At 42.3% G+C, this 12252-nt stretch overlaps 1 protein-coding gene across 4 annotated transcripts in view; it reads left to right on the top strand.

Annotated features, from left to right (window-relative positions):
- The window catches only part of mul1 (mitochondrial E3 ubiquitin protein ligase 1), a 6035-nt gene extending 1738 nt beyond the window's left edge, over positions 1-4297 (top strand). For 3 of the 4 annotated variants that reach the window (XM_024005027.2, XM_024005029.2, XM_024005028.2), the window contains exons 2-4: positions 913-1049; positions 1364-1572; positions 3516-4297. In XM_024005027.2, the coding sequence (XP_023860795.1) occupies positions 933-1049; positions 1364-1572; positions 3516-3762 (573 nt within the window). In that variant the 5' untranslated portion in view covers positions 913-932 and the 3' untranslated portion in view covers positions 3763-4297. Of the gene's footprint in view, positions 1-912; positions 1050-1363; positions 1573-3515 lie in introns of those variants that run through there. The other variant, XM_070448019.1, reaches the window with a different exon arrangement.
- The last annotated feature ends 7955 nt before the right edge of the window (positions 4298-12252 follow it).

Here is a 12252-nt window from a genome sequence, read left to right on the forward strand (position 1 = left end):
CCTCAGGAACCATCCGTCACACTCATCAGGAGATGCCCAGCCTTGTATAGGGAGGTCATACGAGCATCGTGGAGCCACACAGTACTGAGCCTCAGTTTTGACTTGTTTTAAACATTACATCAAAGTTGGATCAGCCTGTAGTGTGGTTTTCCACTTTAATTTTGAGTGTGACTCCAAATCCAGACCTCCATGGGTTGATAAATTTGATTTCCATTGATAATTTGTGTGATTTTGTTGTCAGCACATTCAACTATGTAAAGAAAAAAGTATTTAATAAGAATATTTCATTCATTCAGATCTAGGATGTGTTATTTTAGTGTTCTCTTTATTCTTTTGAGCAGTGTGTAATTCTGTAATTCCATGGCATTCATACATTCCATAAGGTCCAACTAACACATTGAATCACATGACCATAGCCTTATAGACTGTCAATGGCAGGGCAACAGTTGTCAAATCAAAGTTTATTTTATATAGCCCTTCGTACATCAGCTAATATCTCGAAGTGCTGTACAGAAACCCAGCCTAAAAGCCCAAACATCAAGCAATGCAGGTGTAGAAGCACGGTGGCTAGGAAAAACTCCCTAGAAAGGCCAAAACCTAGGAAGAAACCTAGAGAGGAACCAGGCTATGAGGGGTGGCCAGTCCTCTTCTGGCTGTGCCGGGTGGAGATTATAACAGAACATGGCCAAGATGTTCAAAATGTTCATAAGTGACAAGCATGGTCAAATAATAATCAGGAATAAATGTCAGTTGGCTTTTCATAGCCGGTCATTAAGAGTTGAAAACAGCAGGTCTGGGACAGGTAGGGGTTCCAGACCTGGGACAGGTAGGGGTTGTCATCTGACTTACGGCCCAGATGTGGATCCATACACCTTGCTCTTGTGTTCTTTGACATACTCTTTGTTGTTTCAGATCAAACAGAAGATCACAGGATGGATACTAGTGGGAAACCCTCCATAGCCCAATTCCTGCTATTAGCCACCAGCTCAGCACTTACTGCAGTCTTCTACTCTGTGTACAGGAGGACAACAACAGTAGCTAGATTAAAAGTAATCACATTACAGCCTTGCCTCATCTATCTTATCTACCTTCTCTTTAAATCTGTTAGTAGCATGTTTAGTAGTTAGGCTAAACATTGGCAAGTGACACATTGAAGGTGGTTTAAAATGTTTTGTTTGCAACTTACCAGAGCACACCACTGCGCCCAGAAATCCAATGTAACGTTATCAATAGTTCAGACAGTGTTTTTATATCATTGCAGTTGACCAGGAAATTATTTAACTTAATCACAGTGACTATAACTGCATTGACAATGACCATTTGAGGTTTTTGATTGTTATTCAATATCATTTATGTTTTACAGGGAGCCAAGAAAGTGTGTATTGATCAGGATATGAAGAACATCCTGACAGAAGCACCAGGAACATGTGTCCCGTACGCTGTTATTGAAGGTGTTGTGAGATCTGTGAAAGAAACCTTGAACAGCCAGTTTGTGGACAACTGCAAAGGGGTCATCGAGAGGTTAACTCTAAAGGAGAAGAAGATGGTGTGGAATCGCACCACTCATCTCTGGTAAGTGCTAAAGTACACTAAAGTGTTATGATAATATTTTGCACCCTCTCTTACTGATGGCTGTTAGGAGGCTCAATTTGTGTGGATTTATTTTTTGTGTGTGGAGACACTTTTACACACTGACGATGGCCTAGTAATGGCTAACTTTTGTTCTACTTATGCTATCTCCTAGAATGAATTAATAAATATGGTACCATTAAAAAAAAAATATATATATATATATATACAGTGGGGAGAAGAAGTATTTGATACACTGCCGATTTTGCAGGTTTTCCTACTTACAAAGCATGTAGAGGTCTGTGATCCTTATCAAATAGGTACACTTCAGCTGTGAGAGACGGAATCTAAAACAAATATCCAGAAAATACACATTGTATGAATTAAGTATTAATTTGCATTTTTTTTTATTGCATGACATAAAGTATTTGATAACTAAACCACCAACCAGTAAGAATTCCGGCTCTCACAGACCTGTTAGTTTTCTTTAAGAAGCCCTCATTGTCTCCACTCATCTACCTGTATAACTGCACCTGTTGAACTCGTTACCTGTATAAAAGACACCTGTCCACACACTCAATCAAACAAACTCCAACCTCTCCACAATGGCCAAGACCAGAGAGTGTAAGCCTAGGAACATCAGGATAGATAAATTGTAGACCTGCACAGGCTGGGATGGGCTACAGGACAATAGGCAAGCAGCTTGGGTGAGAAGGCAACAACTGTTGGCGCAATTATTAGAAAATGGAAGTAGTCAAGATGACGGTCAAATCACCCTCAGTCTGGGCTCCATGCAAAGATCTCACCTCGTGGGGCATCAATGATCATGAGGAAGGTGAGGATCAGCCCAGAACTACACGGCAGGACCTGGTCAATGACCTGAAGGAGCTGGGACCACAGTCTCAAAGAAAACCATTAGTAACACACTACGCCGTCATGGATTAAAATCCTGCAGCGCACGCAAGGTCCCCTGCTCAAGCCACGCATGTCCAGGCCCGTCTGAAGTTTGCGAAATGACCAACTGGATGTCCAGAGGAGGAATGGGAGAAGGTCATGTGTCTGATGAGACAAAATAGAGAGCTTTTTGGTCTAAAACTCACTCGCCGTGTTTGGAGGAAAAAGGATGAGTACAACCCCAAGAACACCATCCCAACCGTGTTAGCATGGAGGTGGAAACATCATTCTTTGGGGATGCTTTTCTGCAAAGGGAACAGGACGACTGCACCGTATTGAGGGAGGATGGATGGGCCATGTATCGCAGATCTTGGCCAACACCTCCTTCCTCAGTAAGAGCATTGAAGATGGTCGTGCTGGTCTTCCAGCATGACAACGACCCGAAACACACAAGCCAGAGCACAACTAAGGATGGCCCGTAAGAAGCATCTCAAGGTCCTGGAGTGGCCTAGCAGTCTCCAGACCTGAACCCAATAGAAAATCTTTGAGGGAGCTGAAAGTCCGTATTGCCAGCGACAGCCCCGAAACCTGAAGGATCTGGAGAAGGTCTGTATGGAGGAGTGGGCCAAAACCCCTGCTGCAGGTGTGTGCAAACCTGTCAAGAACTACAGGAAACGTATGATCTCTGTAATGTGCAAACAAAGGTTTCTGTACCAAATATATAAGTTCTGGCTTTTCTGATGTATTAAATACTTTATCGGCAGCAATAAAATGCAAATTAATTACTTAAAAATCATACAATGTGATTTTCTGGATTTTTGTTTTAGATTCCGTCTCTCACAGTTGAAGTGTACATATGATAAAAATTACAGACCTCTACATGCTTTGTAAGTAGGAAAACCTGCAAAATCGGCAGTGTATCAAATACTTCTTCTCCCCACTGTATATAAAAACAAACAAACTTGATGATGATGAAAAACATTATGCTCTATACTGCATCTTTTTGTGGATACACATCTCTGTAGGTATCTCTAATATTTTATACCTGTCAGGAACAAGAGTGAAACGGTCATACACCAGCGTACCAACACGGTGCCCTTTGACCTGGTGTCCCACGATGAGGCTGTGGCAGCCACCATCCGGGTCATCCGTCCCCTGGACTCCTCGGAGCTGGACCTGCAGGTCACCTATGAGAACTTTCACCCCACTGCCCAGTCCCTGACCAACGTCATCGGCCACTTCATCAGCGGGGAGCGCCCTAAAGGTGTGGTCCTGTGTGGCTCAGTTGGTAGAGCATGATCTTTGCAACACCAGGGTTGTGGGTTCAATTCCCGCTGGGAATTGTAAATGGACTGATCTAATGTCACTGAAAAAAAGGATTGTGTCGGTTTATTTTTCTGTTTTCTTTGCTTTTATAATGTTTAATTGAAAGATCAAGCTGACTTGTAGCTTGATTTGAGTTAGTTATATCAGTTGAAATGAAAACATGTAATATCCAGGATCCTTCTTAGTTGTAGAATCAACTCAGAACTTGAATGTTTTCACCTCAATGTTTCTCCAAAGCACACATCAAAGCCATTTTGAATAAATAAAGACAAACAAAATAAATATATCCTCAACCTATTTTACAAATCTGTAGTCCCTATACTATCCACACACATGTATGTAAATGTGTATGGCTGCCAGGAGAGGGTGATGTCTGCCTTGCATACCTTTTCAACAGGAATGAAAGAGTACATCATATTTTATGATTTATATAAACCATTGCATTTGATCTAAGCAGAAAAGGTACAGAAATCATGTACAAAATAAAGGTATTTGCAAATTAAAAACATTTGATAAAGTATCAAGTTTTGTTTTAAGTGACAATCAGTAAGTTATCATAAAATAAGGAGCAACACACAATGGTGTTAACAACTTATTCATGAAGTGTTGACTGTTACGGGATGCCCATTGAACCGAGAAAGTAAAGAATGAATGCAATATCACGAGCGTGTCGTGATGAGACAAGTGAATGCGCCAGGAAAAAGCTACCTGTCGGTGACGTATCTTTCTTCTGCCAATTCTGCTAGGGATTGTTTTGCTCTCCTACACTATTTGCATTTCTCTCCATCAGACTTTTATTCTGTAAATGACTGTATTCCATCGGTAAAGTATCCATTTATTCGGAAAGAGGACGTAACATTTTGGATAAAATGTGTTTTATGCAAGCGATATCATAGCCTACAGTATAATGTTCAGTTTATTATCAAATCAGCTTTTTCACTGACGTCTTTCAGTATCGATTATTGACTAAGCTTTTATTGTGAAGACATGTCGGAAAGTATTGCCTTACAATGAGAAAAAAACTCATTATGGTGCTGATGGCGACAGGTCTCCATCACCGGTCTCCTTGCAGGATACCAACAACTTCTATTGTAGCCTACTTCACAGACTAAAAAAACACCTAAACTCTGACAGATTGGGAGAAGTAAAAGAGGTGAGAGACTATTGTCAACCATAGGACATCTCTAAATAATCATTACAGTAAAGGCAATAAACACTTTTGAAAATAGGACATAGGCCTAGTGTGTGTGTCCAAAAATACAGTCGGCCTCTTATTGGAAAATGTGTTCATATTTTCCAGTGGCATTACTGGATACAGCATGTAAAATTAACTTTCCCATGAATAGATCAAGGCTGAGTTGAAATCCACCATCTCGTAGTTTATGCTTGCCTGCATCCTGAATCAGAATCTGACTGAATTCTCACAATTGTGTTTTCTTATCAGCAGTTGTCATTGAAGATGACAGAATAGATGATGAGCTGAAAGACCCAACAAAAGGAACAACTGCTGGTGTCTAAAATAACTCAAAAGATGGTTGGAAGGTCAAATATAGGCCTACTACCCTCCTTGCTCAACAAATAAAAATTGGAATGTTATGGTATTGTAATCCTCAGCAACTTGTCCTCCAAGTTTAGCTAAGATGTATAGCCCCAAAAAAAGGACTTGAGAAATTTGATTGGTTGATGATAGGCCTATGACATCAGATCTCAACAATGATTGGAGAAGTGTTTAGCATCACCAGTAAGCTTAGGCTACCACATCCTTATATATATATATTTTCGTAAGCTCAACGTGACTGCAAGAGACCGGTTGGAATGTCTGACTGAAATACGGGACAAATCAACCTTTCTAAATTGGTGGTGTTTGAATTTGTTGATAATATGTGGGACATGATTGTTTGGTTGCGGGGCGAAGGGACAAAATGCAACACTGTCCCGCACAATCCGAGACATGTGGTCACCCTACCTTTTTGCAGTGATGAAATACTGAACCACTTGTTTTTTACAGAATGACAATTGAAAGAATACCATTTGTATTAATCATGCACTTTTTGGTGTTCCTAGTTGTACTTATGCCATAGCTCTGAACTGCCTGCTCATTCTAATGTGAAAAACGTATTTTTGTATCAGGCAGCTACCTATGAAACAACAAACAACTAGAATGACTTTGGCGATGTCATTTACAAAATAGCCTCCAACACTCTACTCAGCAAATTGGAAGCAATCTATCACAGTGCCATCCATTTTGTCACTAAAGCCCCATATACTAACCACCATTGCAACCTGTATGCTCTCGTTGGCTGGTCCTCGTATTTGCTAGGTAAAGCTCTGCCTTATCTCAGCTCACTAGTCACAATAGCAACACCCACCCGTAGCACGCGCTCCAGCAGTTATATTTCACTGGTCATCCCCAAAGCCAACACCTCCTTTGGCTGCCTTTCCTTCCAGTTCTCTGCTGCCAATGACTGGAACGAATTGCAATAATCACTTAAGTTGGAGACTTATATCTCCCTCACTAACTTCAAGCATTGGCTGTCAGAGCAGCTTACCGATCGCTGCAGCTGTACGTAGGCCATCTTTAAATAGCCCATCCAACCAACTACCTACCTCATCCCCATATTTGTTTTAGTTTTTTTCTGCTCTTTTGCACACCAGTATTTATACTTGCACATCCTCATCTGCACATCTATCACTCCAGTGTTAATTGCTAAATTGTAATTACTTTGCCACTATGGCCTATTTATTGCCTTACCTCCTTACTTGATTTGCACACGCTGTATACAGATGTTCTATTGTGTTATTGACTGTACGATTGTTTATCCCATGTGTAACTCTGTGTTGTTGTTTTTGTCGCACTGCTTTGCTTTATCTTGGCCAGGTCGCAGTTGTAAATGAGAACTTGTTCTCAACTGGCCTACCTGGTTAAATAAAGGTGAAATAAAAATTTAAAAAATCATGTTTTTGTGATTGTAACAGTCAACACATTTGTGAGTACTGTGCTGTCCTAGGGTCACAACAGGTCACAACTGTGCCAAATATCTCAGATGATGCCAGCACATTAATTTATTCTCAGTGATACACTACATCACCAAAAGTATGTGGACAGCTGCTAGTCGAACATCTCATTCCAAAATCATGGGCATTAATATGGAGTTAGTGTCCCCCTTTGCTGCTATAACAACCCCCACTCTAATGGGAAGGCTTTCCACATTACTGCAGGGACTTGCTTCCATTCAGCCACGAGCATTAGTTAGGTCAGGCACTGATGTTGGACTATTAGGCCTGGCTCGCAGTCGGTGTTCCAATTCATCCCAGAGGTGTTCGATGGGGTTGAGGTCAGGGCTCTGTGCAGGCCAGTCAAGTTCTTCCACACTGATCTCGACAAACCATTTCTGTATGGACCTTGCTTTGTGCAAGGGGGCATTGTCATGCTGAAACAGGAAAAGGCCTTCCCCAATCTGTGTGTGACTGAAATAGCCGAATACACTCATTTGAAGGGGTGTCCACATACTTTTGTATATACAGTGCCTTATTCTAAAATGGATTAAATAAAACATTTTCCTCATCAATCTACACACAATACCCCATAATTACAAAGAGAATAAAATAACAGAAATACCTTATTTACATAAATATTCCATTGATCATCCTTGAGATGTTTCTACAACTTGATTGGAGTCCACCTGTGGTAAATTTAATTGATTGGACATGATTTGGAAAGGCACACACCTGTCTATATAAGGTTCCACAGTTGACAGTGCACGTCAGAGCAAAAACCAAGCCATGAGGTCGAAGGAATTGTCCGTAGAGCCCCGAGACAGGATTGTGTCGAGGCACAGATCTGGGAAAGGGTACCAAAAATGTTCTGCACTATTGAAGGTCCCCAAGAACACAGTGGCCTCCATCATTCTTAAATGAAAGAAGTTTGGAACCACCAAGACTCTTCCTAGAGCTGGCTTCCCAGCCATACTGAGCAATTGGGGGAGAAGGGCATTGGTCAGGGATGTGACCAAGAACCCATGGTCACTCTGACAGAGCTTTAGAGTTCCTCTGTGGAGATGGGAGAACCTTCCAGAAGGACATCCATCTCTGCAGCACTCCACCAATCAGGCCTTTGTGGTAGAGTGGTCAGACGGCAGCCAATCCTCAGTAAAAGGCACATGACAGCCCTCTTGGAGTTTGCCAAAGGCACCAAAATGACTCTCATACCATAAACAAGATTCTCTGGTCTGATGAAACCAAGATTGAACTCTTTGGCCTGAATGCCAAGCGTCACATCTGGAGGATGGGGGGGGGGGGGGGGGGTGCTCGATCCTCCTTTTCCTGTAGTCCACAATTATCTCCTTTGTCTTGATCACGTTGAGGGAGAAGTTGTTGTCCTTGCACCACACGGTCAGGTCTCTGACCTCCTCCCTATATGCTGTCGCCTCATTGTCAGTGATCAGGCCTACCACTGTTATGTCATCAGCAAACTTAATGATGGTGTTGGAGTCATGCCTGGCCATGCAGTCATGAGTGAACAGGGAGTACAGGAGGGGACTAAGCACGCACCCCTGAGGGGCCCCCGTGTTGAGGATCAGCGTGGCGGATGTGTTGTTACCTACCCTTACCACCTGGGGGCAGCCCAGGTACACACCCTGGTAATCCGTCTGTTCCTGCGACCTTGTGAGTGTTGACCTGTTTGAAGGTCTTACTCACATCGGCTGCGGATAGCGTAATCACACAGTCGTCCGGAACAGCTGATGCTCTCATGAATGTTTCAGTGTTACTTGCCTCGAAGCGAGCATAGAAGTTATTTAGCTCGCCTGGTAGGCTTCTGGCACTGAGCAGCTCTCGGTTGTGCTTCCCTTTGTAGTCTATAATACTTTGCTAGCCCTGCCACATCCGACACGCGTCAGAGTCGGTGTAGTACGATTCGAACTTAGTCCTGTATTGATGCTTTGCCTGTTTGATGGTTCGTTGGAGGGCATAGCGGTATTTCTTATAAGCTTCCGGGTTAGAGTCCCGTTCCTTAAAAGTGGCAGCTCTACCCTTTAGCTCAGTGCGAATGTTGCCTGTAATCCATGGCTTCTGGTTGGGGTATGTACGTACAGTCACTGTGGGGACGACGTCCTCGATGCACTTATTGAAAAAGCCAGTGACTGATGTGGTGTACTCCTCAATGCCATTGGAAGAATCCCGGAACATATTCCAGTCTGTGCTAGCAAAGCAGTTCTGTAGTTTAGCATCTGCTTCATCTGACCACTTTTTTGTAGACCGAGTCACTGGTGCTTCCTGCTTTAATTTTTGCTTGTAAGCAGGAATCAGGAGGATAGAATTATGGTCAGATTTGCCAAATGGAGGGCGAGGGAGAGCTTTGTGCCTCCAGATGAGCGTTTTCCTGTTTGCTTATGGCGGTATACTGATTGCGGTTTTAGTGCCAACATTGGTCTGTGGTGGTATGTAGACAGATATGTAAAATAATAGTCCATTATATCATAACACCTTAATGTCCACCCCCCCCTCCACACACACACACCACACACACACACACACACACTGTGTGGTACTCTATACCATCTACTGCATCTTGCCTATGCCGTTCTGTAACCACTCATTCATATATCTTTATGTACATATTCTTTATCCCTTTACACTTGTGTGTGTATAAGGTAGTAGTTGTGGAATTGTTAGGTTAGTTACTTGTTGGTTATTACTGCATTGTCGGAACTAGAAGCACAAGCATTTCGCTACACTCGCATTAACATCTGCTAACCAGTTGTATGTGACTAATAAATTTGATTTGATTTGATTTGCACACACACACACACACACACACACACACACACACACACACACACACACACACACACACCACACACAGCACATTCATGAAGCCAAACACAAGTAATTACAGGGTCTAGCTCCACACAGCAGTCCATAGAGATGCATCATGGTGCAGATCTATAAAAATAAATCCTACCTAGTCTCAACATTGAAGCAACAACTGCACTGGGAGACGGAGCTGGAGGCTTCGAGCAGTTGCCAAGGCAACTGTCCTGGTGCTGGCAGTCTGTGTGGTGTGTTATGTGTTACATTTTCTCAGCTCACAGTTGTCATACCAAGAGTGCCGCCATGTGTTATCACAGTTTCCTGAGGAAATCGCTGAACCCAGGGTGTCTAACATGATGATTCCTATCACATTTTAATGATATCAGCAGGAGTTGGAAAGTTCCATTAAGCCAACAACCAGACAGTGTAAGGCTAAAGTCTCACACAATGTAATGCATGGTGTGCACTGTTTTTCAACAGTATTGATCACTAAGGCTGCATTTACACAGGCAGCCCAATTCTGATCTGTTTTGATTGGTTAATTAGTGGCAAAAGAGAAAAATTGGGCTGCCTGTGTAAACACAGCACAATTGCCTCATTGCCCTGTCGTATGTCTCAAATGTTTATCAGTAATTAATTTACTCATTATATTGACATGCTCCTGTAAGATGGAGAAACGCAACATCCTGATAATCTGAAAAGCAATGTGAGACCATGCTGGGGAAGAATTTTTATCTACTGTCATGCGCTGTGCATTGAAACCTGAGAAACCAGCTTCCCCAGCATGGTGAGTCCACATCCTATAATGTTGGTAAATGGCTCCTTTGCAGACAAAAGTAATTCAGCAGATCTTTTCATCGGCAACATGTACCTTCAGTATAAAACAGGGATTGTGAGTTTTTCTTTTCCCATCTTCTTACTCTGTAACACACACACTTCTAGTCCTTCTGATTAATAATGCACATTTAGTATGGGCTGCATATAAGATGTTTGAAAGTTAGGTGTTGTTTTGATTAAGCGTTGTGTGTTTTGTTCCTCAATCACTTCAGTTCAGGATGATCTTTCAAAATGAGATGTTGACTCCCTTCAGTTGGGGTCTATTTCTTGGGGAGCCCTAGTCATTCCACGAATGTGTTCTATTCCAACACAAGCACTCCTGATTCAAGTAGTCAACAGACATAATCATCAAGCTTTTGATTAATTGAATCAGGCGTATAGTGCTGGAATAACAAATATGTCCATGACATGATACTGGGTTAAAATCTATGTAATGGATTATGTGTGCCGGGTGGAATTACTGTAATATATGGTAGAGTTGCTCATAGTGGGTTCTTCTGTATCTAGCTGAATATCATTGATGTAGCCCTTACATCCAAACCATGATTTCAAATGATCTATCAATTGTGGCTGGCATTTCCTACTGGCCAAACAGAGCTATTGAGACAAACACAATGAGCACTGACAATGCCGATGTTGTTTGTTTTATGAAAACAAATTTTGTGTATTATGTATTCATGGAAGCAACCAGTCCACCTGCCTACATAAGATTATACAAATCAACCATGAGGAAAATTAGAAATATAATTGATTAATTATATATGAAAATGGTTCCCGCTTGTATCAACCTAGTGATCATTTATAATATTGCCCCTTCTATAGCAGTAAGGATAGACACCATTCTAAATAGGAGTCATATCCATTGTCATTAAATATGCCCCTAATTCAAAGCTAATGCAGCTATATACAATAATTGTAGATACAAATCAGGATACTAATCATAGCTGGTCATATACAATTGTAACCTATACCGTAACAATACTAGTACGCATACCAGTCTCTGTACTATATTTTCTACTAGCCCAGATTATACCTTTGTCTCTCTCCTTGAGACCTGGGCCTTGCCTGTGAGCTAATTGCATTCACTGGTGTGTAATTACTCTGTGTCTCTGTCAAACCGATTGGGCAGTATAATTGTCATGTTTTGTCTTTGATCATCATGTCTTGTCCCTGTGCTTCCCTCTGCTGGTCTTATTAGGTTCTTTCCCTCTTTCTATCCCTCTCTCTCCCCCTCCCTCTCTCCTCTCTCTGCTCTCTCTCTCTATCGTTCCGTTCCTGCTCCAGCTGTTTCTCATTCTCCTAACGACCTCATTTACTCTTTCACACCTGTCCCTATTTTGCCCTCTGATTAGTAGTCCTATTTCTCCCTCTGTTTTCGTCTGTCCTTGTCGGATTCTTGTTTGATGTTTGCTGTTCTGTGTCCTTGTTCGCCTGTCGTGTTTTTGCCTTCTTCAGATGCTGCGTGTGAGCAGGTGTCTATGTCAGCTACGGCCTGTGCCTTCCTGAGCGACCTGCAGTCTGTGGTCGCGTCTCCAGTCGTTCCTCTCTACTGGAGAGGATTTCAGTTTCCTGTTTTGGATTTACCTTTGATAATATCCAGGAGATTTATTGTTTGTTTAAGACTGGAATAAAGACTCTGTTTCTATTACGTCGCTTTTGGGTCTTCATTCACCAGCATAACAGAAGAATCCGACCAAGATGGACAGCGACTACGGATTCTCTCATCACTCCGTCGGATCCAGGGAGCAATGCTCGGCAGACACGAGCAGGATAGTGTGCTGTCATGCCGTTGAGACCCTGGCCGCCCAGGTCTCC

The sequence above is a fragment of the Salvelinus sp. IW2-2015 genome, linkage group LG17 (genome assembly GCF_002910315.2).
Source record: "Salvelinus sp. IW2-2015 linkage group LG17, ASM291031v2, whole genome shotgun sequence".
NCBI classification, from domain to species: domain Eukaryota; kingdom Metazoa; phylum Chordata; class Actinopteri; order Salmoniformes; family Salmonidae; genus Salvelinus; species Salvelinus sp. IW2-2015.